The 27,378-nt window shown below is 40.0% G+C and overlaps 1 protein-coding gene across 2 annotated transcripts; it reads left to right on the plus strand.

Annotated features, from left to right (window-relative positions):
* PPP2CB (protein phosphatase 2 catalytic subunit beta) lies at nt 1-25,509 on the plus strand. Of its 2 annotated transcripts, none has more exons than XM_054720067.1 (7): nt 1-446; nt 15,047-15,256; nt 17,338-17,511; nt 18,668-18,757; nt 18,871-19,032; nt 20,622-20,740; nt 24,813-25,509. In XM_054720067.1, exons 1-7 carry the CDS (start codon nt 345-347, stop codon nt 24,883-24,885), a joined length of 930 nt encoding a protein of 309 aa, XP_054576042.1. In that variant the 5' UTR covers nt 1-344; the 3' UTR covers nt 24,886-25,509. The 2 variants fall into 2 exon arrangements, with proteins under 2 accessions (XP_054576042.1, XP_054576043.1); XM_054720068.1 differs by lacking the exon at nt 1-446 and adding an exon at nt 1,082-1,108.
* The last annotated feature ends 1,869 nt before the right edge of the window (nt 25,510-27,378 follow it).

The raw sequence follows: 27,378 nt of genomic DNA on the forward strand, positions 1-27,378 counted from the left end.
AGAGAGAAGGGGGAGGAACCCGGGAGAGGCCCCGGGCGGGAGAAGGCGGGTGGCCAGGTCCGGCGGGAGGTGCGCTGAAGCCCCGCGCCCTTCACCGACTCCGGAGCGCGCGGCCGGCGGGCGAGGACGACTGAGGGTCCCTTGGAGGCCGCGCGCCCGGAGGCGTCCGCTGGGCTTGGCCGGGGCGCGGGGCCCTTGGCTGCGCTCCCCGGCTCCTTCCTCTCCCGCTGGGAGCTGGCGGCGGCGGCGGCCGGGGCGGGGAGCGGCGCCGGGGACGGGGGCGGGCGGGGGTGGGGAGGGGGGCGGGCGGCGGCGGCGGGGCCGGGGCAGCGGATCGGGCCGCCATGGACGACAAGGCGGCCACCAAGGAGCTGGACCAGTGGGTCGAGCAGCTGAATGAGTGTAAACAGCTGAACGAGAATCAAGTGCGGACGCTGTGCGAAAAGGTCAGAGAAAAGCGGGGGCGCTGGGGGGTGGAGGTGGAGGTGGGCCATTCCGGGGCGGGGAGCTGGTCCCCCTACCCCCCGGGCTCTGGTGCCTTCCCGGCCGGACACTCCCCACGGCCCCGGCCGGACGGCTCGCGTCACTGGCCGGAGGGGTCCGTGAAGGCGCGCGGGGCGAGCGTGTCCCCCGGATCCACGCCCCGTGATGGATTAGGGTCGCTGACCCCTCTCCCGGGGGGTCATTGGGGGGGTCATTGCCACTCCAGCGTTTCCGGGGCGGCCTGGCAGTCTCCGCTCCGGAATGCCAGCCGGGCCGTCCCAGGCGGAGGCAGCCTCGTATCAGGAAATGCGCCGACCGTGAACCTGGACGTCGTTCCTGTCCGCGAACTTGACCCTGGACGGCGCGGGTTTTCGCCGGTGAACCGGGCCCTTGGGAAAGTCACCGACTGGGCGCCTGGCGCGCGCGTGTGTGTGTGTGTGTCCAGAGGTGGGCGTGAGGGGAGACCCATTTCCAAACCGAGGCTGCCTTTTCGTTGGAACGGATGGCGACCGGTCTGAATTCACGTCGGGAGGCTCCGGGAAGCCAAATGCTGCTGCTTTTCAGAAAGAAGGCAGAGAAAGTCTTTTAAATTTGGCAACAGTGCGTGCTCGAGATGATCCACGGGGTATGCCTTTTTTCCTGCAGGGTAGCACAGTTCAGAAAGTTCTTCCCGTTTCTGTTACATGTAATTTTTGTTCTTGTCCCAAAGTAGTAAAACGTGCAGGTGGTTAACTGTTTGCAAGCTGGTTGTGATCTTTAGACAACTTTCTTAATTCTGTATCCATTGGTGTGTGTGTGTGGGGGGGGTTAGCAGCTGGAATTATTTTGGACTCTTGATCTTGTTTACAATCTTAGAGTTTTTCCTCATTCATCTTTTATAATCTTGGATTGATTTGTATACATTTTTATGTAAAAATGTCCTATATGAAGGAGTAATGAGGTTTATTCTTTAATACTGTTGGGTGGGTGGGTGTTTTTAAGACATCATTTACAAGATTTGGTCATTCTGTGTCGAAATCAGGATGCCTCATAAATGCACGGGAGAATGAAAGCCTTTGTCAGTTTTATTAATAGGGTACTCTTAAAACTAAGCAAGGGATGGAGGGGTAATGGCTAATGTTAAGTTAGAGTAGCGTTTTTAACCAGTGCCTTTATATTACAAACACAACGTTATTTAAATTGGAGAATTTATTTCTGTAAATAGAACTGCCAAGCAAATGGTATTTTTCACCACACGGACTGTTTACTTTCAGCTTCAAGTACACATTCAGCTTTCTTGTGTGATAACCTGTAATTTCATGAATCTTAAAGCTTACATTTTAAATCTCTCAAGCTGTAGTATCAAGTGGAATACCCAGTTTTGAAATTAGCTGAGTCAGTTAACCTCAGTGTGAATATTACATATAAATTTGAAGTTGGGGACAAAGGTGGGAGTTGAACCTGTTTTCCCTTTGACTCTAATAATTGTAAGGTGTAGTCCTAGAGAAGAATATTGTGCCACTAAATCACACTTGATTCTTACTCATTTAAGGAAGCTTGCTGTATTTGTCAAGAGAGATTGATTATTTTTACTTCAGTTCTTAAATAAATTGGACTACCAATGCCTGCAGCCTTATAGGTATATTTAAGCTTATATACTATCCTTTTTTTTTCTTTGCATATTTGGACTTTTGCACTAAATATGACTTTTTAAGTGAAAATCCCCAGTCATTTATTTTTGTCCTCCATCCCTTTGATGGGCTTGCCAATGGGATGGAGAAATATGATAGGATTCCTTTTCCTCTACCCTTCTGAGCAGTGCTTACTTTTGCAGCCCTTTTCTAGCAACTGTGGCATCCGTTGTGGTACTGTACGTATATTCTGTCTTCTAACCATAGTCTAGTTCTATTTTATATATCTACCCCGTCCTCCTTTTTCCTGACAAGTGTAGTATTTATGGATAACAAACTCTAGTAGTCAGCCCAAGTTCAATCCCTGGCTCCAAGCCTGATAGCGGTCTTGTGTCATCTCTTTGCACTTCTGATTCCTCATCTGTAAGACCAGGGTAATAATATTTGCCAATCTCCTGAAATGGTTGTGAATATTAAGATACTACCCGGGTAAAGTCCTGACAAGAAATAAGCACTCAATGAGTATTCAGTTATGAAAAACTAAAAATAAAAAGCTACTTCATCTTGTTTTAAATTTGTCACCCCATTTTCTTTTAGAAAAAGATGCAAAATAAATAGGTGGTTTAGTATGACTTCTCTGGTGAATGGTACTTCAAAAGAGGTTCTCTATACAGTGGCTAGAGAACCCTGAAAAATACGGTTTCAGTATTTCTTGTCATCACTGCTATCTGAAGCATAAAGTACTGAAATTAGTAGCAATTTTATGAAAGTAACTTTACTCACCACTTGGTCTACTTAATACTTGCTCTACCCTTCCAGGGCAAGAATGGCAGACATATAGAAAGGATATAAGAGAAAAAATTAAAAGTTAAACCAAATTATATGAATCATCTTTTTGATTAATTCTTTGTGACTAGATTTTAGTTTAATTATTTTTTTACTAACTTTTTTTTGGGGGGTCTATTGGAAATATTACTCTGTAAAAAGTTTCTTTATATAATAGTGGGGGTTTTTGTTTTGTGTGTGTGTTTTTTTTTTTCCTAAAAATTAAATATTCTAATTCAAATTATATAAAAACTTAAGGAGTCATCTGAAATTAAGACCAAAGTGTACTGGTAAAAGCCCTATTTTGAGGTACTGGCAAAAATAAAGTCCATCCTAATGCCAATTGGAGAATAACTACAAAAAATATGGGTATGAATAGTTATGGTATGTCTGGTCTTCAAGGTTAATGTCTTGTCTATAGAAAATTGTTTGCATAAAATAGTAAAGCATATCTTCTGAGAAGACTAGCTTTTAAATATTAACTTAAATTAGCAGTCCAGCTTTTGAAGCTAATTGTGAATTTGATTTCCCATATGTGTTTAGAGAACTTGCTTCTGTGATTCATTCCTGCAACAGCACAGTATTGTAAAAGATGGTGTGCCTACAGAGCCAGCCTGGCGCTGTGCAGGACATTCTGTGACTAGAACTATATTTAACTCTTGGTAGAGGCTCTTTGACCCGATAAACTTTCTTTTATTTTGAAGAACTTTGGTGAGGATACTTTACATAAGTAGGGAAACTTAGCCTATTTGTGTGTTAGCAGGTCATTATTCTGATTATAAAGTACCTACTTAGAAAAAATTTGAGGCTTGTATAGGAATATAAATATGAACATTTTATATAGGACTACTGCATCTGTTTCTGGATTCTGGCCTCAGCCTTGTAATAAGCAGAAATATCTTTAGGATATTACTGACTTCATTAATGTGAAATAGCAGGCCTAAATTTCTGAATACCTAAAACCATCTTAATGAAGATTAGATCTTGAAACAAATGAATGATTTTTGTGAGTTAAGAAAAATATCTCCGATTACTTTTCTTTGGTAGATTGTAGATAATTTTTTTTAAAAAATTTAAATGGTGGTTTTAACAGCCAAAAAGTCTAACTGGTACCATTTTAACTTCTCTTGAGCAAAAAGTAGTGTCAGTTTAGTGGTCCATCAGTAAGTCTAAAATAGTGATGTAGGAAGTAGCTCCTTTCTTTCTCACTATAACAGAGAATGACATGATTACAGTACCATCTCTGAGGTAAAAGTCCAAATCTACTGACTGAACAAATTATCATTTTCCATACTTATATAATCCAACTTCAAAGCAGACAGGTAAAGAAGCTAAACCAAACTAGACTGGCATGAGCTGCTAATAAAGAGAAAGCAGACTTTAAAATCAATCATTTCTCGGCTGCATATATGTGTTAAATTATATCCATTGATAGATAAAATGAAGGTATTTACATTATAAACTTCCTTTTCACAAGGAGTAGTTTTATTGAGTAGTTTTATGCCTTTTCTAATGTGAAAATCTTGCAGAAATTTTTTCTCTTTTCTGCAGGATATAAACGCTATAAAGGAATTGATAAAAGAGGTCTCTTGTTGAAAGGAAACCAAAATGTCAGAAATTGAAGATAAACAATCACTGCATTTTAAACTATATAAACTATTTTCTGAACTTAGTTTTTCTAAGAATGACATGAAAATCAGACATAATCTATGTGTATGAGAAATTTGAGCCTACTTGAGATGAAATAGGGCTTTTGTATTGTTTTGAACTGATTTCCTTATAACTTCTCCTTCTTGTAAGTGTAGTGAAATGGTCCTTTAATTTGCATAAGGAAAACTTTTGTTACATACCATCCCTTTATTCATGATCAAATGTTTCCTGTATGTTGCTTTTCAAGTCTAAATTTCCCTAATAATTATTTTAACCAGGGGAATGAGGTCTGTGCATTACAGATACAAATTCCTTTCTAGGGAATGGGGAAGCTCAAGCTGATACTGGTTTGCTGTCTCTTGTAGTCTGGGCCAGGTATTGTCCTTTGCAATCTGGTCTTTGACTGAAATGCATTTGTGATAGAAATAATTAAATTATAATCTTGAGGTACATTTTGATGTTACCAACTTGTACTACAATAGCACTGTGATACAGTCTGATAGAAATTGCAAAATTCCATTAAATAATATTTTATACAAAGACAGTCATTTGTTTTGAGAATGGGATGGCAGTTGAAATTAAGTGTCTTTCACCTATTTGGCCTTAGATGAAAGTTTATTTGAACTGACAGCATAGAATTGGGTGGGTGTTGTTGTTTTTAACGTGCAAGATATACAGTGTGTGTACGTTTAGTTTAATTTTGCTCTTCTTGTTTAATAAAGGAAAATAATTAGAAAGTTGCTTCTACCTTTGAAAGATTTCCATATGATATTTATGTGCTGGTTAAGGAGCACTCAAAACTGGTTCAGTGTAGTCTTGCCCTTCCTTTAGTAGCAAAAGAGACACTTGTTTTGTAGGAAATGAGAAAGGAAAGAGAGGAGTAGGAGTAGTTGAATAAATGTTACCACTGTGAATTTACACCATACATTTAACAAATTTCAGTTGTGTTCTTATGTGCTAAAACCCTATTCAAAATGCTGGAGATTGAGCTGTGAACAGGAGAGGAGACATGATAGATAGATTTAATAGAATGTTGGGCAATTTCCTGCTAGGAAGAAAAAGCAAAGGGTAGGAGAAAGTGATGGGCTTGAGCTTAGGAGGTTCTTTAAATAGAATGGTCAGGGAAAAACTTGCTAATTCTTCATAATAGGATTTAGTTTTGTGGGCTAAAAGAATTAGAGGACACAGTTCCCAAGACTGCCCTTACTTCGGACACCAATTGCAAGTTTAGTGTGTCCCAAAACCACTCTTGGGTTCAGTAATTCACGGGAAGGATTCACAGAACTCACTGAAAGCTGTTAAACTCACGATTAACAGTTTATTACAAAGAAAGAATACAGATTAAAATCAGCCCAGGGAAGAGATGCATGGTACAGAGTTCAGGAGGGGCTGGTGTCATTAATCTGCCCTTTCTCCAGAGGTGGGACTGATACCCGGTCACCCAAATCCCCCATTGTAAGTCATGCTGTTAGACTGTCCAGTGGTCAAGGCCTGCAGGCAAAGACTCATCAAGCAGGACATTCTGGGCCCTAGTGATTACCTCCCAGTAGCCAGGGGTAAAGGCCAGAACTCTTTGGGGTAAGGTTAATTTGTCACTATACAGGTTTTTACCGCATAACAAATTTTAGGTGAAAAGAACTTTAATAATAAATAAATAAATAATAATGCCAAAATACATGAAGAAAACATGGGTAGATTTATCAGAGTATATGATGTATTCCAAGCTTGATGTTGCTTGGCATACATACACTTGACTGTTGTTGAAATAAAAAGAAAGGTTTGTTTCTTTGTATTTAAAAAAAAAAGGTCACCTGTCATTTATAGAAGAACCTTTTAACTAAAGGAGAACAAGCACCCTGCTTACGTTAACCTGGTTCTGTAGAGTTTTTAACTTTAGTCTTGTTTCCAGTCTGTTCTGTGGCTTATTTTAGATTAATTTGCCTAGAGAGTAGGGGATAACCTATAATGTTTTATAGCAGATAGATAGATATGTGCTAAGTAGAGGTGGAAAAGAAAAGAATTTGTATACTGACTCTGCCAAAACCAAATACAGTAGCTTTCTGTTAAAACGACTCTGGCAGTGGGCACCAATGCAAAAATAGAAATAGAATGCTACCTGTTGGGAGGAAGGGGAGTCTTGAGTATATTTACCTGTATATTCTGCATTCCTAAAACATGGATAGAAGGGGAAATTCTTTGTTCATCCTATTATATGTGAATATCATTCCCAAATCTTCATTTTCTCAATTCTCTTCCTAAGAGAGATTTGATTTATAGCAGCAAGAATATGTCTTAAATGAGTGAGAAAGGAAACAAGTTTGAATGAATTGGGTATACAGCAATGCTTGCAGCAATAACAGCTATTTGCCTCAATGTGTCCATGCCAAGTGGCACTTACCATCACCGCAGTTCTTCACCTTACAGGTTTCAACTTGGTCTTATCCATGTCTTAGAGATACCTAAACTTTGGGTGCTAAGTCACATTTGAAAACACTCATGAGAATTACATAGAGAATCACAAGGTGTACAGAAATGATTTAACATAGCAGTCCTGACACCACTATCTGTAGAAAGGCCTCATTTCGAGGTTGCCCTTGGCTGGTGTCTGGAAATTTGGATTTGTGGAGGGAGGGTTTCCACCATTCCCTGTTAAGACTGGTTCACTGTGCCTAAACTGTTTATGCAAGCAATGTGCTTTATACTGAACACATGCTTTCTTTTTTACTGTGAATTTTGTTGGTACATGCTAGGCCGAGGGTACCTGTGTGACCAGCTCCAAATCTTGGGCACTCAGCCTCTAATGAGCTTTCCTGGTAGACAGCATTTCAAGTGTGTTGCTGCACGCATTAAGTGCACTTTGTGACTCCATGGGAGACGACTCATGGAAGTGTGTGCTTAATTTACTCAGGACTTTGACCCATATGCCTTTTCCCTTTGCTGATTTTGCTTTGCATCCTTTTACTGTAGCAAATCACAGCCTTGAGTATGACAATATGCTAAGTTGTGTGGGTCTTTGAGAAATGCCACCAAACCTGGGGATGGCCTTGGGAACCCCAGACACACAAAGGTGTTTACATTGTGAATTCTAAGTATCAGGTGAACTGTACACTTCTACCAGTCCAACACATTCTTTCCGTGCAGGCAAGCAAAAGTGATCTCAATATAAGATCACTTGGTGAGCAAGGACTCAGAAGAAAGGGTATGAGTTATACCTTAAGTGTTTAAAAACAGCAGGGGATTTATAGAGAGGGAATGAAAAATTGGGCTGGCTCACACTGGCCTGACCAAATATTTTCTTCACTACTATGTAGATAAAAGCTCAGGAAGTATTGTAAAACACAGACACACACACACACACTATATATCATATACAGTAGGCTCCCTAAGACCCCCGTCAAACCTGGGATAGTACCAAACCCTATATACACTATGTTTTTCCTATACATACATATGTATGATGAAGTTTTAATTTATAAATTAGGCAGTTCGAGATGAACAGAAATAACTAATAGTAAAATAGAACAGTTATAGTAATATGTACTATAACAAAAGCTATGTGAATGGCTTTGGGGCCATTGGTGAGTAAAATAAGGGTTATTTGAACACCGGCACTGTGATACTGGGATAGTTGATCTGATCACCAAGATGGCTACGTGACTAATGGGAGGGTAGTCTATACATGGTGGGTACACCTGACAAAGGCATGAGTCAGGCTCTGGGGCGAAGTGCACGAGACTTCATCATGCTACTAAGAATGACTCAGAACTTAAAACTTAGGAATTGTTTATTTCTGGAATTTTCCATTTAATATTTTCTGAGCTTGGTTGAGCTCGGGTAACTTAAATTACAGATAAGGGGGGCTACTGTATCTTAACCAGTAGTTTTGTACAGCCTGTGCTGGGTTAAGATAATACATCCTTAAAAGAACAATTGAATTGGGCATTTACATTTTGGCGCTTCTTATTTCTATATTTAAAGTAAGGCAATAATAAGTTATCATGGTTGTATATAAAACGGATTTCCTTTTCAAAGTTGGAACCATCAGCTGAGTTGTGTGTTTTTTATCATAATAAATAGAAGGCGTCAGCTCCACCTGAACTTTCTAATTTGTACTATTCATTTTGATTATTTTCCTAAACAAAATTGAGACGCTGTCTTATGGAATAAATTTGGTTTCATTTCTGATCTTAGACATTTCTGGGCCATTTTTCAGATCCTTTAGGAGATGCTTAATCTTCTGTAAAATTCCCTTCAGTTCTAGTAGGAATTACACCTTTAGTGACTCCACCCTCTTTCCAGTCACATTTGTGATTGATTGTGACAGCAGGGAACATGTGCCTCAGCTGGCCAGTGAGGTGTGGCAAAGTGGCCCAGTGAGACTTCTGGGAAAGCTTTGTAAGATTGGTAGGCAATGTACCCTCTGGTCTTTTGACCATTCTGCTTGCTTTTCTTATCTTTTCTCTCTTTTTTTTCCTCTTCCCCTTCCCCTTCCCCTTCCCTTTTTTCTTTCTTTCCTCAATACTCACTCGAGGATATGCTTTTTATTACTTGATTCTAGAGCAGTGATGGCAAACCTATGACACGCGTGTCAGCACTGACACGCATAGCCATTTCTGATGACACGCGGCCGCATGCCGAGGATGAAACATTTGCTGCTCCTGAGGATGAAACATTTGCGACTAGAGTCTTGGAGTTAGTTTTTGCCTCAAAGTGACACACTACCCGAGTTATGCTCAGTTTTTTGGCGAAGTTTGACACAAAGGTTGCCCATCACTGTTCTAGAGAGAGAGGAAGGGAGAGAGGAGAGAGGAGGAAAAAAAATCGATGTGAGAGACCAACACCAATAGGCTTCTTCCTGAATGTGCCCCAACCAGGAATCAAACCCTTGACCCTTCCATGCACGGGATGATGCTCCAACCAACTGAGCCACTCCATCCAGGGTCTGTTCTGCTTTCTTACGGATAGGAGACCGGATACAGTGCCCAGAGATGCACCACCATTTTGTGTTCATGAGATGGCAATTCTGTTTATTAAGAGTGGCAGAGAAAGTGGATGGAAAGAGTCTGCTGCCCTGATGGCTCTTGCTTGAGCAGCTGTGCCAGTCCTGGGCTGCCTACCTCCAGTCTTCTTATGTGAGAAAAATTAACCCACAGTTTAAGGCTTTTCCCTTCAAAATTTTTTTTCAGTGACATGATGATCTATACTAATAATAGAGGGATATGCAAATTGTCCATGACGCCATCACAGTAACAACCAAACAGCAGGCTGCATGGGGCAACCAGGCCGGCAGGGGGTTAGTGAGGGATGACCAAACAACTGGACAGCAGGCTACGTAGGGCAACCAGGCCAACAGGTGAGGCAGTTGGGGGCGACCACGCCAGCGGACGGGGGCAGTTAGGGGCGACCAGGCTGGCGGCGGGGGGGGGGGGGGCCAGTTAGGGGTAATCAGACAGGCAGACAGGTAAGCAGTTAGTAGCCAGCGTTCCCAGATTGTGAGGGGGATGTCTGACTGCCGGTTTAGGCCCGATCCTTGGGATCAGGCCTAAACCGGCAGTCGGACATCTACCGAGGGATCCTGGATTGGAGAGGGGGCAGGCTGGGCTGAGTGGACACCCTCCCCACCCCCCCCCCCCGCGTGCATGAATTTTGTGCACCGGGCCTCTAGTAATAAAATAATGCATTTTGCCACACAGCTAAGAATCATTTCTTTAAAAATTAGTTTGTAAAAAAATAGCTGTTTCCAGATTATACATGTGAAAGGTAAGACTTCATATTTCAGGGATACATATACATAGATATCTAGTCTAAATGAATATACTAGTATAGGTCTTAAGGTTACACAGTTAGATTTGAACTGGGAGGCAAACCCATATTTTGTGGAAGACTTCTGTACATATTGTCTCATTCTAAATAACTATAGGCAAAGAAAACAATGGCTGCATGGTTCATAATTCTTGGGAAGTCTACCAGGCTGACTTAAGCAGCAACAGCATTTGTTGGAAGAATATTTGGCAGCCTAGAATCAAAGGGAAAGCTAGAGAACCAAGCTTGGGAATTTTGTAGAAATTAAGAGATTTGAACCAATCAAAAGCATATCTTAGAAATGTTTTAGAACACTGGTGAGAACACCTCTTTGGAATATAATTTGCCATTGTCCTGCTTAGGGTCACTTCAAATTAAAAGTATGGGCTCAGTGCATCCAATTGGCATAGATGAATCTGGAAATAGACTTTCTTTGTGAATCCTACAGCTCCTATACAAACTTTGATTGTGATTGTGTTTTACTTATTCTAATATTGGTATTCCAATTAGTTATTGTGATTTCCCAGTTATTATGATTTTTTATAGTGATTAAATCAGTCTGTTATTGACACAGGGGTAGGGGACTAATGAGAATGGAACCCAAGACAAGGATTAAACTGCTGACACTTTATTTGGGGAGTATTTGGGGAGTCTAAGCCCAAGGATGTAAGGTGAAGGAAAAAAATAAGGTGGGAAAAGCTGTGAATGCAATATGGTATACTAGAGGCCGGTGCACAAAATTCGTGCACAGGGCGGGGAGGTGTCCTTCAGCCCAGCCTGCATCCTCTCCAATCTGGGACCCATTAAGGGATGTCCGACTGCCGGGCAGTCGGACATCCCTCTCACAATTCAGGACTGCTGGCTCCCAACTGCCCTTCCCTGCAGGCCTGGTCCCCCCAATTGCCCTCCCCGGCTGGCCCCCCAACTGCCCTCCCCTGCAGGCCTGGTCCCCACCAACTGCCTTCCCCTGCAGGCCTGGTCCCCCCAACTGCCTTCCCCTGCTGGCCTGGTCCCCCACAACTGCCCTCCCCCGCAGGCCTGGTCCCCCCCAACTGCCCTTCCCTGCTGGCCTGGTCCCCCACAACTGCCCTCCCCTACAGGCCTGGTCCCTCCCAACTGCCCTCCCCTGCCGGCCTGGTCCCCCCAAACTGCCCTCCTCTGCCGGCCCGGTCACCCCTAACTGCCCTCCCCTGCAGGCCTAGTCCCCCCAAACTGTCTTCCCCTGCAGGCCTGGTCCGCCCCCCCCCCAACTGCCCTCTCCTGTAGGCCTGGGTCCCCCCAAAACTGCTCTCCCTTGCTGGCCTGGTCTCCCCCAACTGCCCTCCTCTGCCAGCCTGGTCCCCCCCAACTGCCCTACTCTGCTGGCCTGGTCACCCCTAACTTCCCACAACTGCCCTCCCCTGCAGGCCATCTTGTGGTGGTCATCTTGTGTCCACATGGGGGCAGCCATCTTGTGTCTTGGTGTGACAGTCAATTTGCATATTACAATTTTATTAGATAGGATTACCTTGGAAGGCAATTTATTTCCCTGGCTCCCTCTTTTCTTCCTCTTCCCACTAGTTGAGGTTCACTCCATGGAGAGGTGACTAACACATATTTCCAGATTGTGCTATCACTTAGCTCCTTCTCAAGAAGCCAGACCCCACATCCCACCATGTGGCATTCCATCCATGTCTTGAAGTGGAGGAGCAGCTCAACATAGTTAGAACCAAGCCCAGGCAGGTCCATAACTTCAACTTAGACTCCAGCTGGGTGGCTGGGCAAGGATACCATCAATGATGAGAGCAGAGCAGTTCACGAGACAGGCAGCTCCTTCAGAGATAGATAGATAGATAGATAGATAGATAGATAGATAGATAGATAGATAGATAGATAGATAGATAGAAAGGAAGGAAGGAAGGAAGGAAGGAAGGAAGGAAGGAAGGAAGGAAGGAAGGAAGGAAGGAAGGAAGGAAGGAAGCTGAAAGGATATACAAGGTTGTTTCCAGGTCTTGGAAATCAGGAAACAGACATAGGTCTTGACTAAAGAGTGGCAGAGGTGACATTACAAATTAGTGAGGAAAGGATGGCGCTGCATCATAAATAATGCCAGACCAGTTGGCTAACCCTGAGGAGTGATAAAATTAAAATGAATCCCTACATTATACCATACAACAAATTACTGCTCTGGATCGAAGACTTGTTAAATGTGAAAGCAAAAACTTGTGGAATAAAAAGAAATACAGGAGTGCCTTTTTGACTTCTGTGTAGGAGACAGTTTCTAAAACAAGACCCAAATAGCACAGACCATGAAGGGAGAAGAGTGATAAATTTGGCTATCTTAAAGTTTAGAAACAACAACAAAAAAACTTTAGTAACCCTAAGCAAAATGAAAACACCAGCCCCAGACTGTGAGAAGATATTTAAAATGCATAAAACCAGTAAAAGGTAAATATTTATAATGCTAAAAATAAAACTGGTACAAATCAATAGGGAAAATATAAACAACCAAGTTGAAAAATTAATCTAATTTTGTGAATAGATATCTCACACAAAAATAAACGTGAAAAGCTGCATTTTAAATAGTGTTAGAAGTGCAAGTTAAAAGATACTATTGCACACCCACTAATTGACAAGAATGATAAAGTCTGCTGATAAAGATGCAGAAAAATATAGAGAGAAACTCAAAATTCATGTTTTTAAATGCCCCTTAGATTATTAAATCCCTAGAGAGGCAGAGAAATATCTGTCCCTAAAATTTCACTCTCCCACCAATCTTAGCTCTCCTCTACTGGGTTCTACTTTAAGCTTCATCCTGAGCATTTGGCCTTTGTTGCCCAGTGTCACTTTCGCTACCATCACTGTAGATTGTTTCTTACACTTAGTTTGTCCTTCATGTTTTCTGTTAGTAATCTCTCATAGACCTAAAACTGCAGTAAATAGTTTATTGGAATTTATACCTGACTAGAGGCCCGGTGTACGAAATTCGTGCGGGGAGGGGGGGAGAGTCCCCTCAGCCCAGCCTGCACCCTCTCCAATCCAGGACCCCTCGGGGACCCCTAAACCGGCAGTTGGAAATTCCTCTCACAATCCTGGACCGCTGGCTCCTATTCGCTCACCTGCCTGCCTGATCACCCCTAATTGCCCCTGCTGCCAGCCTGATCACCCCTAACTGCCTCTGCCTGCCGGCCTGGTTGCCCCCAACTGCCCCCCCCCCTCCCCCCCTGGTCGCCCCACGCCGCCTGCTGCTTGGTCTTTTGGTCGCCCCTCACTGCCCCACCCACCCCCGCTGGCCTGGTCACCCCACACAGCCTGCTGCTTGGTCGTTTGGTCGCCCCTCACTAACCCCCCTGCCGGCCTGGTCACCCCACACAGCCTGCTGCTCAGTCATTTGGTCTTTCTGCCTTTGTAGATTTGTTTATTATGGACATTTAAATGTAAAATGAGCCATGTAATATATGACAATTAGCGACTGCTTTCTTTCACTTAATACAGTAGTATCCACTGTTTCACTTTCTGCAGTTTCAGTTACCTGAGGTCAACCACAGTCCAAAAATATTAAATGAAAAATTCCAGACGTAAACAATTCATAAGTTTTAAATTGTACGACATTCTGCCCTGGCTGGTTTGGCTCAGTGGATAGAGCGTTGGACTGCGGACTGGAAGGTCCCAGGTTTGATTCTGGTCAAGGGCACATGCTCGGGTTGCAGGCTCGATCCCCAGTAGGGAGCGTGCGGGAGGCAGCCAATCAATGATTCCCTCTCATCATTGATGTTTTTATCTCTTCCTCTTCCTTCCTCTCTGAAATCAATAAAAATATTTTTTAAATAAAAATAAAATGGGAATAATCTTCAAAAAAGAAAATGTGTTCTGAATGATGGCAATGCATTGTGCCAGAAAGCATTGAGCCTATGAGAAGACTCCAGCAAGGAGTCCCCGAAATTCACATAACATGTTATTACAGTATATTGTTATAATTGTTTTATTTTATTTTTAGTTATTGTTAATCTCTTACTGTGTCTATAAATTAAACTTAATCATAGGTATGTAGATATAGGGAAAAAACATAGTATAGGTTTGGTACTCTCGGTTTCCAGCATCCACTGGGGTCTTGGAACTTAATCCCTGTGGATAGTGGGAGATTACTGTGTAATGTTTTTCACATCAGCAGCATGTATCAGTACTTCACTTCTTTTTATTGCTGAATAATACTCCATTGAACAGAAAATACCACATTTTATTTATATATCCACAAATTAATGGATATTTGAGTGTTTTCCACATTTTGGTTATTGTGAATAATGTCGCTGAGAACATGTGTAAACATAAGTTTTCATTTTTCTTAAGTATATATATAAGGGTAGAGTTGCTGGGTCATAGAGTAAGTCTGTTTTAACTTATTGAAGATCTGCCAGACTGTTTTCCACAGCAGCTGCACCATTTTACATTCCCACCAACAGTGTGTGAGAGTTCCAGTTTCTCCGCATTCTCCCTCACAAACACTTGCTAGTATCCATCTTGTTAATTTAGCCATCCTAGTAGGTATAAAGTGGTATCTCATTGTGATTTTAGTTTTATGATTTTATGAGGCACATTTCACGCCCCCCACCCCCAGATTTTCTCTTAATACATAAGAAATGATGCTTTTACGTTTGTGATAGAATGTTTTTTAATTGTTGATTTCCTTTTCCTAACAGGCTAAGGAAATTTTAACAAAGGAGTCAAATGTGCAAGAGGTCCGTTGTCCTGTCACTGTCTGTGGAGATGTGCATGGTCAGTTCCATGATCTTATGGAACTCTTTAGAATTGGAGGGAAATCACCAGATACAAACTATCTGTTCATGGGCGACTATGTAGACAGAGGTTATTATTCAGTGGAGACTGTGACTCTTCTTGTGGCATTAAAGGTATGATTAATGAAGTTTAATTTTTTTTCAAGCTTTAAGCCAGCAAAAGGCAAAAATGTCAATATTGCATATCATCTGTTCTGTTTAATAATTTATTCAGTTTATAACCCCTTAAATAATAGTTGATTTTACATCTTTTAAAAGAGATGAGAATACTTCATTAGACCTTTCCTGCCTCCTTCTGGTGTATCATTCTCTTGGGGAATCCATAGCTGAAGTTTTAGAATCATTTTTTACTTAGTCACTTATCCCTCATGTTTAGTCAATTAACAAGTCTTTTTCTGTTATCTCTGTGTCTTTCTGTTTTTACTGTCTCCATCCAATTTGTATCTTTATCACTTCACTGTAATTATTGCAATAGTAATAATATTAGTAACTAATATTCCTGCCTCCCAAGATCTGACCCCTCCAAATTTTCCTTGCCCTTGCATATGCTGCCAGATTAAGTCTCTTGTATTTAACAGTTTCGTCTTGTCACTTGCAAATTCTTTAGTGATTCCACATTGCCTGTACACTCAAGCTCTAACTCCTTGCCTGGACCTCTATAGTATATCTTGAATTTTCCTGCCAGTTGTTGGTAGCATAAACATTTTGTGTCAAATCAAAGAATTTCAGTGTTCAGTCTGTCTCCATTTATTTCCTTATCCTGTTTCTTCACAAGATTATTCTGATTTCTTACCCCTTCTGTCAAGACTCAAGTTCTTCTTCCATGAAATCTTCAACCATTTTAGCCTTATTCCTTTACTCTAAATTACCATAAAACATATTGTCCCACCCTTTTTATGTTACATAGCAGTTTATTGCCTTGTGTTATTAGTTCACATACCTCTTTAGTGAGATTTTGAGGAGCAGAAGTCATGTATTATACTTGAGGCAACCTCACCTAACTTTAGCGCTGAGTTTAATGCTGGACATATATGATGGATGCTTAGAAAATATGTATGAATGGAAGTATGTATTTGCAGCTTTTGGTTAATTGGTTTACAGAATCCGATGCTTTTCATAACTTATCAGACATATTCCTAACTAGTATGCTATAAGGGATGTCTATATTTTGTTATGGAAAAGACTATTAATACATTTGAAATCTTGCCTAGATTTGGTAAAGGCCTGTTTTTGTTGGCAAATACAATCTTCTCGTGGGAAATGGAAGTTGAAAAGGGGGAGAGAAGTTAGTCTATAGAAGAGTTTGTCTTGGGTCCAAATCTATGCCCTTTATTATCCATTTAGCAGTAAGAAGTCACATTGGTCTGGGAAGATTTAGAAAACTAGTGATAGTTTGAAGATGAAGGTATTTAAGACAGAATCAGATACAAGTTTATAGTAATACTAGAGGCCCAGCACACGATTAACTCATGCGGGTAGGGTCCCTAGGCCTAGCCGCCTGCGATCAGGGCCATCTTCTGCCTGTTCGCCAGTCCCCAGGCCCAATGCTGCCTCCACCGCCGCCACTCAGCTGCCAGGCTGTTGGGATCACGAGCTTATCCCCAGCCACTGCCGCTGCTGCTGGGGCTTGAGGCGCTAACGAAGGGGAGCACGGCAAGGGATCCGGGTGCTTTTGGCCTGGAGCCGGCCCGGACAATTGGCTCCCCGCCTCCGATGGCAGTGGAGCCGGGTGTCCGGGGTGTCCGAGGCAGCCCCTCTCAGCAGCCGCCAATCCAGCTGTTGAGAGGCGTGGGGCACAGGAGTCCCACCCCCCGTGCCTCTCAATGACCGGATATGCCACCCCGAGTCCCGCCCCCCAGCCTCCCACCGTCCAATCGTGGGCGTAGCAGAGTGATGGTTATTTGCATATTACCTTTTTATTAGGTAGGATAGGTATCAGTTAATAAGGATTCCAATGAGGATGGTATAAATAGTAATGAAGAAGAACAGCTATCTGAAATATTTCACCATAATTTAATCAATAGGACCTGGTTATGAATGAGAACATTTTTTACTCTGAAAAGGATTTAACATTTAATTTACTAGCAGACAAAAGAGCCATTTAAAGAAGTAGGTCGATATATTTAACATTACACTAATAAAAATATGATTTGTACCATGGGTTTTTTGTTTTGTTTTGTTTGCTTTTTCTCCAGATGCGGTATCCAGAACGCATTACAATATTGAGAGGAAACCACGAAAGCCGACAAATTACCCAAGTGTATGGCTTTTATGATGAGTGCCTGCGAAAGTATGGAAATGCCAATGTTTGGAAATATTTTACAGATCTGTTTGATTATCTTCCACTTACAGCTTTAGTAGATGGACAGGTGTGTATGTGTGTGTTTACATGGGGGTGGGGGGTGAGGTGTTGGGATGGGATAAAAGTAGGGAAAGATTTTCTCCTAGTTACTTAGAGTCTAGATTTATATGGTGTGTTTTTTCATCTCCTTGGCTCTTTCTGCCTCTTTCTCTTATACTCAAGATTTCAGAACAGGGATTTGGATAAGTTACATGCACATGTTCATGTTGTCAGATATGTGTTTAAATCTTTTGACCAGATAATGTTCATTATTTAAAACTCAGCCCACCCGGCATGGCTAAGTGGTTGAGCATCGACCTATGAGCCAAGAGGTCACAGTTCGATTCCTGGTTAGGGCACATGCCCAGATTGCGGACTCAATCCCCAGTAGGAGGTGTGCGGGAGGTGGCCGATCAGTGATTCTCTCATTGCTGTTTCTCTTTCTCCCTTTCCTTTCCTCTCTGAAATAAAATTACTTAAAAAAAACACACAACTCATTTAGTAAGGAGTAAAATAAAGTAGCATTAATTAGATAAAGAAACTTATGCTGACTATACTTATCAAAACATCAGGAAGCATCTCATCGAAATCAGGAGAAAAATGCCCTCTAACACTTGTATTATTATTATTATCTCTGATTTCAAATCTCTAGAGGATGGACATGGGAATAGGTGTTTTACCCCTCAAAAAAACAAAACAAACAAAAAATTTCCACTAACTTGTATTATTCTATTTGTTTTGGAAATTTTAGCCAATTCACTGAGCAATAAAAGAATTAAAAGGTATAAACATTAAGTAGAAAAGAAAAGCAAATATTTTTGCAAACATGATTATGCACTCAGGAAAATCAAAGAAAACTGAAAACTATTGAAACCAATAACAGGAATTTATAGGGTCTTTATTATAAGAGAAGAAAATTTTATACATTAGCAACCAATAGAAAATGCAGTGATGGGTCATGTAGTGTTGGGATTATAAAGAAAAAAGATAAAAAAATATATTTAAATGTTAACAGCCCTCTCATGTTTTTGTTTCATTTTTCATTATATCTTATAAATTCTCCACAGTGAATATTTTAAAATATTATTTTGGAAAGAGCTATTAGGATTGACATTTGTAATTATTTACTTTCCATTAAATTTTAGCAATTAATAAGTTCATTTTCTTTATAAATTCATAAACAGATTTTCTGCCTCCATGGTGGCCTCTCTCCATCCATTGATACACTGGATCATATAAGGGCCCTGGATCGTTTGCAAGAAGTTCCACATGAGGTAAACTTACTTTAAATTAAAAGGAAAAGAAACATAACCACATTGTAGTTAAGCTTAATTAGTTAAGTATGAGTGCTAATAATTTATAATATGTACCTAATTTTTTTGGCCAGGGCCCGATGTGTGATCTGTTATGGTCAGATCCAGATGATCGTGGTGGATGGGGTATTTCACCACGTGGTGCTGGCTATACGTTTGGACAAGACATTTCTGAAACATTCAATCACGCCAATGGTCTCACACTGGTTTCTCGCGCTCACCAACTTGTAATGGAGGTATGTCCTTTTCCTACAGGATGGCAATCTTTGTTTCTGACAAATACCTATGTCTATAATAAAGCCTTCATGACTTAGAATGGTAGAAGCATTCCTCACCATTATCTAAGTGAGAGGAGGGAAAACTTGGCCTGCTTTATCAAGTAAGGAAAGTACTAGCTTGCTAGAGCAAAATGGTAACTCATTTTGAAGTCAGAGTCCTCAAATATGAGTATTTTAATATTTGCTTTATTATTCAGTTTCTTCTTCCCCCCTTCCCTGCACACGTTACATTCTTTTGACTGTTCTAATGTCAGTTGCAGACATGATGCTCATTTGCCCCCAAATTTCCATGTGTATTTGTAAAAATAAGGACTTTGTCTTATATAACCACAGTATACTTGTCACAGTCAATAAATTTGCATTAACCTAATACTTTTATCTAACCTAAACACTTTATTTAAATTTTAATTATCTCACTAATGGTCTTTAGTTGAGTATGTATATCTAAAATCTAATTCAGGATGATGCTGAATTCAGATTTTCTTTGTTTTATATAATCTTGACATTTTTTAAAAGTACAAGCAATTTTATTTTGTGTAAGTAGTTTTCATTTGTGATTTAACTGATGCTTCCTTATGGTTATAGATTCAGGATATGCATTTTGGTGGGTATGCCACATACTGATGTGTCCTTTTCAGTGTATCATACAGGGGTCATGAAATTTACCCCAGTGCTGGTGGTTTTAACTTGGATCATTTAGTTAAGGTGATGCCTGCCAGATTTCTCTACTATGATGTTACTAATTTGTAAATACTAAAGGAATATAAATAGAATATAATACTTCCAAACCAGTAGGAGTGACTTCAAAATGTAAGAGAAAACTTCACAAACCCAATAAAGCAAGAGGAGAAGTGTGAGCATAATAAAGAACCTCATGCTGAGGATAAAGACTTGTGCTGAGGATAAGTCAAATTATATCAGTAATCATAAACAATGTTAAATGAATGAAAATTTTTATTAGAAGAGGAGACTCAAATTGGATAATCAAAATTCATCTATGCCTTGGGATTTATGTAAAATATAATGATTAGAAGTAGAGGGATGGAAAATGGTATATTGGTATATCAATTAGATAATTGTCCAGTGTACAGCTAATCAGAATAGGCTCTAAGACAAAAAGTATAACTAGAAATGAAAATAGGTTATTAGAGAAAACTGACCCAGTTCTCTAGGAAGAAATAATTCTAAATTTGTAATTACCTAATAATAGAGTCAAAATATATAAAGCAAAAATTGACACAATTTACAAGGAAAATTTTAAGAAATCTTCCATTTGGTGGGAGAAATTGAGTACACATTATAGCCAAGATCACAAGCATAAATTAAGCCAGAACAATGCATTTACTAAGCTCCATGTAATAATAAAACCTTGTACCCAACAGTTGCGTATTCGTGCAGGTGCACAATATTAATGAAGCATACTATATAAAGTAACTTAGAAGACTGCATTTCCATAGAAAATACTTGTAATTTCTAAGTTTAACCTTCTCTGTGTTGAGATTATAATTTTATAGTGAAATACTGATTTTTTTTTTTCTTTAATGCAGGGATACAATTGGTGTCATGATCGGAATGTGGTTACCATTTTCAGTGCACCCAATTACTGTTATCGTTGTGGGAACCAGGCTGCTATCATGGAATTAGATGACACTTTAAAATATTCCTTGTAAGTTACTTTAAATTTTAATTGTATATGATCACTTTCAGGAGGAAAATTTTAAATGTGATACAGGATTTCTGCTTCTGGAATAATGTAGATAGCGAACTATCTCCCCAATAAAAACAGCTAGTTAGCTAGAGAACATTATTTTAAACAAGTATTTCAAATTTTTGGAAACTGTTCTAAGTATATACAGCAGATAGAGAAATACTTATTCTAGAAAATCTAAATCTGGATAATAACAGCCAGAGTTTGTGGAATTTGAGCCACGATTCTTTCCCTAGTCCTGGATCACGTGTATGGAAACTGCGCTCGGCACTCTGCTCTTCGTGGGTATGGACAAAAAAATGGGTCCCAGTTTTAGGGATATGGTTTCACCCCTAGGGGGGCATATGCCAGTATATCACACCTACCCCAGGCCCAGGTTTTAGACACTCTGTTCCAGAAGGGTGCAGTCAAGCAGGCTGAGATTCCCTTCCCCTCTCTAGCTCTTAGCGTGGAAATTCATTACCGGCGTGCATGGCAGGCAGTGTTCTTTCCCAGCTCCTGCTCATAGAATAGGCGTGTCACTAGAAAGTAGGTGAAGGGTGATCACCAGGTACAAACTTCTAGTTATAAAGTAAATAAGTTATGAGGATGTGTAGTGTACATCACAGTGACTAGTTAATACTGTACTATATATTTAAAAGTTGCTAGGAAAATAGATCTTCAAAGTTCTCATCCCAAGGAAAAAACCTTGTAACTGTGTGATGATGGATTTTAACTAGACATATTGTGGTGATCATTTTGTAGTATGTACATTATCGAATCATTATGTGTATAATAATATATGCCAGTTATATTTCAATTTAAAAAATAGGTAAGATGTTGGTATGCACACTAGCTTCAGCAAAAAAAATATATATATATATACACACACACACACACACACACACACACACACACACACACACTAATGGGGGGAGGGGAAAAACAGCTCTAAAGCAGCTGCATAGAAGTTCTGTTCAGGGTGAGAGGCGGCTCAAAAAGTTCCTCAGCTCTGCCCGAGGGAACTCATCTCTCTCATAATACTAGTAGCATCAAGCAAAACGGCAGAGCAAGGAGAAAAATAATAGAAGAAAAATGAATAGAGGCTCAGAAATGTAGGAGACATTTAAGCACACCCATATAAGTGTATGGGAGCTCTAGAAGGAGAGGAGAGAGAAAAGGGGACAGAAAGAATATTTGAAGAAATCATGGCTGAAAGCTTCTCATATTTGATGATAAGCATTAATTTGCATACCCAAGAAGCTCAACCACTAATAAAATAATTTAAGAAAAATAATTGTAGTCCAGCCAGTGTGGTTCAGTTGAGCATCATCCATGCACCAAGAGGTCACTGGTTCGATTCCCAGTCTGGGCACGTGCCCAGGTGGTGAACTCGATCCCAAGTACAGGGCATGCAGGAGACAAGCCAATCAGTGATTCTCTCTTATCGATATTTCTATCTCTCCTCCATTCCTCTCTCTATAAAATCAGTTAAAACAAAAAATGAAAAATAATTGTAAAGTTATTAAAGAAATTTAAGTGTTATACTAAAAAATATTATTTTAATAAAACAGGAACAAAGAACACACATTTTTTTTTTTTTTTTTTTTTTTAGTCTCATTTTAGTCTCATTCATTAATTCATTCATTTATTCAACAGATATTTAATAGATGTAACAAGCATTGTTCTAGGCACCAGAATACAGCAATGGGTGAGCAGGACAAGTTCTTTTTTTTTTTTTTTTTTTTTTTTTTAATATTTTTATTGAGGTATTATATGTGACATTTTTTAAATAGGTATAAATTCAGTCATATCAATAATATTAAATGTGAACAGTTTCAGCAATGCAGTCAAAAGGCAGAGATTATCAGGTCATTGTTGTTTTTTAAGATAGTTTTATGATGTCTACAGGAAACATAATTTACATTCAGAAATACAGTACAATTTACTTCTACAAGTAGGTTAGAAGTAAAATGGTAGGAAAAAAATGTACCATACAAATAGCAACCACAAGAACACTATACTGGATACACTAATGTCAGACAAAATAGATTTCAAAACAAAAATTGTTATTAGACACAAAGAAGGACATTTTATAATGATAAAAGAGTCACACCACCAGGAAGATATATCAACTATAAACATGCACTCAACAGCAGAGCCCTAGAATATATTGAGCAAAACTAACAGAATCGATGGAAGACCTAGACAATTCAACAATCGTTGGAGACTCTGTTATACCACTTTCAATAATAAAACTAGGCAGAAGATAGACAAGGAAATAGAAGACTTGAGAAACACTATAAACTAACCATATCTAACATCTACAGAACACTCCATCAACAGCAGAATACAGTCTCCTCAAATGTACATGGAACATTCTCCAAGATGTACTGTATACTAGTTTATAAATCAAGCCTCAATGTAAGAAGATTAGAATCATACAAAGTACCTTCTCCAAATACAATGGAATGAAATTTGAAATCAATAACAGAAGGAAAACTGGAAAATTTATAAATATGTGAAAATTAACACCTAAATAACCTAGCAGGTCAAAGAAGAAATCACAAGAGAAATTAGAAAAATTTGAGTTCAATGAAAGTGAAAACCTAAACTTGGGGGTTACGGTGAAAACAGTGTTTATAAGAAAATGTATAGCCGTAAATGCCTATATTAAAAATCAAGAAAGATCTCAAATCAAAAACCTAACTTTACACATTAAGGATCTGGAAAAAGAAAAGCAAATTAAGCTCAGTGCAAGGAAAGTTTAGTGTGAAAATAAAATGAAATACTATGAAAACAGAAAATCAACTAAACCAAAAGTTGATTATTTTCAACAAAAATGTTGATTATTTTTAACGAAAAAAAATGGACTGGCTAAGAAAAGAAGAATGAAGATGCATTACCAAAGTTGCCTTACTGAAATAAAAGGCATTATACAGAAATACAGTGAGTAACTGTATAACAATACCATTAGGTAACTTGAATGAAATGTAAAAATTTCTAGAAACTACCAAAACTGACTCAATTAGAAATAGAGTATTTGAATAAACCTGTAACAAGTAAAGAAATTTAAATTCATAATTTTAATACTTCCTACAAATAAAAGCCCAGGCCCCATTGGCTTCTTTGGGGAACTGACCAAACATTTAAAAAGGAATTAACACCAGACCACAAAACCTGCAAAAAACAGAAGAGGCATTACTTCCCAACTCATTCTTTGAGGCGTGTGTAACCCTAATACCAAAGCCAAAGACATTTTAAGGAAACTACAGATGAATACTGTTAATGCATTTAGATATAAATGTATGCAACCAAATATCAGCAAGCTGAATCCAGCAATGTATAAAAAGGATTACACATCATGGCCAAGTGGAATTTATCCCAGGAATGCAAACTTGGTCCAAAATGTGAAAATTAATGTGATAAACTATATGAATAGAATAAAGGGCAAAAAACACATGATCATCTCAGTAAAGCCAAAACCCAGCACCCATCTGTATATATAAAAGCCTAAGCGACCCACCGGTAGCTATGACACGCAATGACCACCACGGGGCAGACGCTCAACGCAGGTGCTGCTGAGCGACAGCAACTTTGTACCCCTCGGGGGGTGTCGGACTGCCAGTTTTGGCCCCATCCCCGCAGGCTAGACCAAGGGACCCCACCGGTGCACATGCACCAGGCCTCTAGTTGATAATAAAAATAATTAATTAGATAAAGGAACTTTCTCATCCTGATAAAGGGCAACTACAAAAAACACGTAATATTTTTTTAAATATGTTTTTTAATTGTTTTCAGAGAGGAAGGGAAAGGGAGAGATAGAAACATCAATGATGAGAGAGAATCATTGATTAGCTGCCTCCTGCACGCCCCCTACTGTGAATTGAGCCTGCAATGCAAGCATGTGCCCTGACCTAAAATTGAACCGTGGCCTTTTGGTTCATGGAGAACACCGGCAGTGACTTGTCCATTCCAGTCATAATATTGATTTGTTTGTTTACAAATTCAAATCCTTTAACTATTGGGTTTTTGTTTTTGCCATTTATAGCCTTCAGTTTGACCCAGCACCTCGTCGTGGAGAGCCTCACGTCACCCGGCGCACCCCAGACTACTTCCTATAAATCCCTCCTGGGAAAACCTGCCTTTGTATGTGGAAGAATCCTGGCTTTTTAAATATATATATATATTTAGAAAAAAACACAAGCAACAGTAATCTAAGTGTATCTGTAACAAATTGGGATCTATCTTGGCATTAAACTATATCATGGACCAAAATGTGCCATACTAATGACGAGCATTTAGCACAATGACGAGCATTGACTGAAATTTAGTACAGTTCTAGATCAGTCGGTCTTAACAGTTTGCCTGCTGTATTTGTAGTAACCATTTTCCTCTGGACTGTTCAAGCAAAAAACGTAACTAACCCCTTTATCTCCTTTTGCACTTATTTGGAAATTTTAGTTATAGTGTTTAACTGGCATGGATTAATAGAGTCGAGGTCTTATTTCTAAGAAAATTCACAAGCTAACTTCCACTTAATCCATTACCCTTTATTTTATTGAAATGTATAATTAACTGAAAAGATTCTTTTGGGAGTATGTTGTCATAACATTGAAAGAGATTTCCCCTTCATTTAAACTGAATTACTGTTTTATGTTGGTCTGCATATTTCTGTATATTTGTCATGACATTGCTTGCATCCTATTTGGTGTACTGAGCAAATAAACTTTTCATTTTAAACAAAATCATGGATTTATTGTGATATACTTGAAAGTTTTATTTTGAAATTTGATATAAAAGTTCATAGTGAACAATTGTGTTGAGGCAATTTAAATTAATGTTCTTTGTATAGGGCTTATTTTCATAAGAAAAAAAATCAAATAGTACTGGATAGCTTTTAGACCATAAAAAACCTTTTTTCTAAACATTTCATTAGGTAATTTGTGTTAATGTCTTCATACGGATTGTATGCTAAAACTGTAGAATATTATATAGCTAGGAAGAATCTACTTATTTTTCTCTTCTTCTTCCATCCTCACCTGAGGATATGCCTCTCCCTGATTTAAGAGAAAGGGGAAGAGAGAGAAACTTCAATGTGTAAGAGACGTCGATTGGTTGCCTCCTGCACACACCCCCATGGGACCGAACCTGCAACTCAGGCACATGCCTCAACTGGGAATTCCCTGAAAGTGGATCATAGACTTAAACATAAAACCTATTACAAGCTTTTACAAGAAAACACAGACCCCTTTGAGACCTTGGGTTAAGCAAAGATTTCTTAAATAACCCACGTAGTGCTCTTTATGTCTTTGTATAGATTCATATTTCCTCCTGGTTTAATTTTCTTCTGCCTTAAAGACTTGTTTAACTAGTTTAAATAGGCCTGTGTAACCCTAATACAAGTCTGCTGGTGATGACTTTCTTCAACTTTTGTATGTTTTAAAAGCGTCTCGTTCATTTTTGAAAGATATTTTTGCAATAGAAGTCTATTGTTACTCAGAGACTCGGAGCCCATAGACCTCAGGCTGTACTAATGATGAACTGGCTGCTGCTACTTTGTGTTCAGGAAAGGGGTGGAGATGCGAGGCTTTCCTGTGTGCCTGCTCTGCCCTCAGCTTTCCGTTGGCCCTGCTTACCTGTATCAGAGAGGGGGCCTTCTTCCTGCTCTCACACTTCCCCTGTTGTCGACGGCCATTGTTACTCCCCAGTAATAGCAGACATCTGTTTGTTATCTGAACCTGCTCCTCCACCAAGACAGAGAATAGTTGCTTCTACCCTTCCCCCAGCAGCACCAAGTGTTTGCCTACGTCCTGGGGGAGGAGGATGGATTTTGCTTTTACTGCTTCTCTAGAAACGTATTTGCCAATGTCCTGTGACCATAGTATTTGGTGTACTGCCCCCTGCGGGTTAAGGTTTTGTAGAGAAGGATCCACCAAGGTAGTGGGGCTTTGAGCTCGTCCCTCCATAGCCACCAATCACCTCCTTGTTTGCATCTCGGTGGTTTTGTCTTCTCCAGTCATCTGCACTGCGCTCACTCCTCCGGAACGCCAGCTGAAGGCCGGTGGAGAAGAGCGTTCAGGTGAGTGGGAACTCTGTTTGTGTCTGAGGCCCGCAGCCAGGACTGGCCTCATGGTATGACCTGTGCAGTCACACACAGCCCCACACTTAGAACGCTGTGCTGTCACTGTCTTGAATTCATTTATTTTTTAAATATATTTTTGTTGATTTCAGAGAGGAAGGGAGAGAGCTAGAAACATCAATATTGAGAGAATCATTGATTGGCTGCCACCTGCATGCCCTCCACTGGGGATCAAGCCCCCAATTTGGGCATGTGTCCTGACCGGGAATTGAACCCTGACCTGGTTCATAGGTCAGTGCTCAACCACTGAGCCACGCATGAATTCTTCTTTTTTGAGTAAGGTGTCCTGCCTGCTTTTTCATTTTGCACTAAGACCCACATATTAAATAGCCAGTCTTGATGCAAAGTGATGCAGTAGCCCGTGCTTGGCCATTAAAAATGTTAAAATCTAATTTCCTCATCTGCGTATAGAGCAGCCACCTTTTCTCCCATTCCCTGCCAAGGCGAGACTTCTGTCTCTCCCTGGAGTGCTTTG

Source organism: Eptesicus fuscus, chromosome 8, assembly GCF_027574615.1.
Source record: "Eptesicus fuscus isolate TK198812 chromosome 8, DD_ASM_mEF_20220401, whole genome shotgun sequence".
NCBI classification, from domain to species: domain Eukaryota; kingdom Metazoa; phylum Chordata; class Mammalia; order Chiroptera; family Vespertilionidae; genus Eptesicus; species Eptesicus fuscus.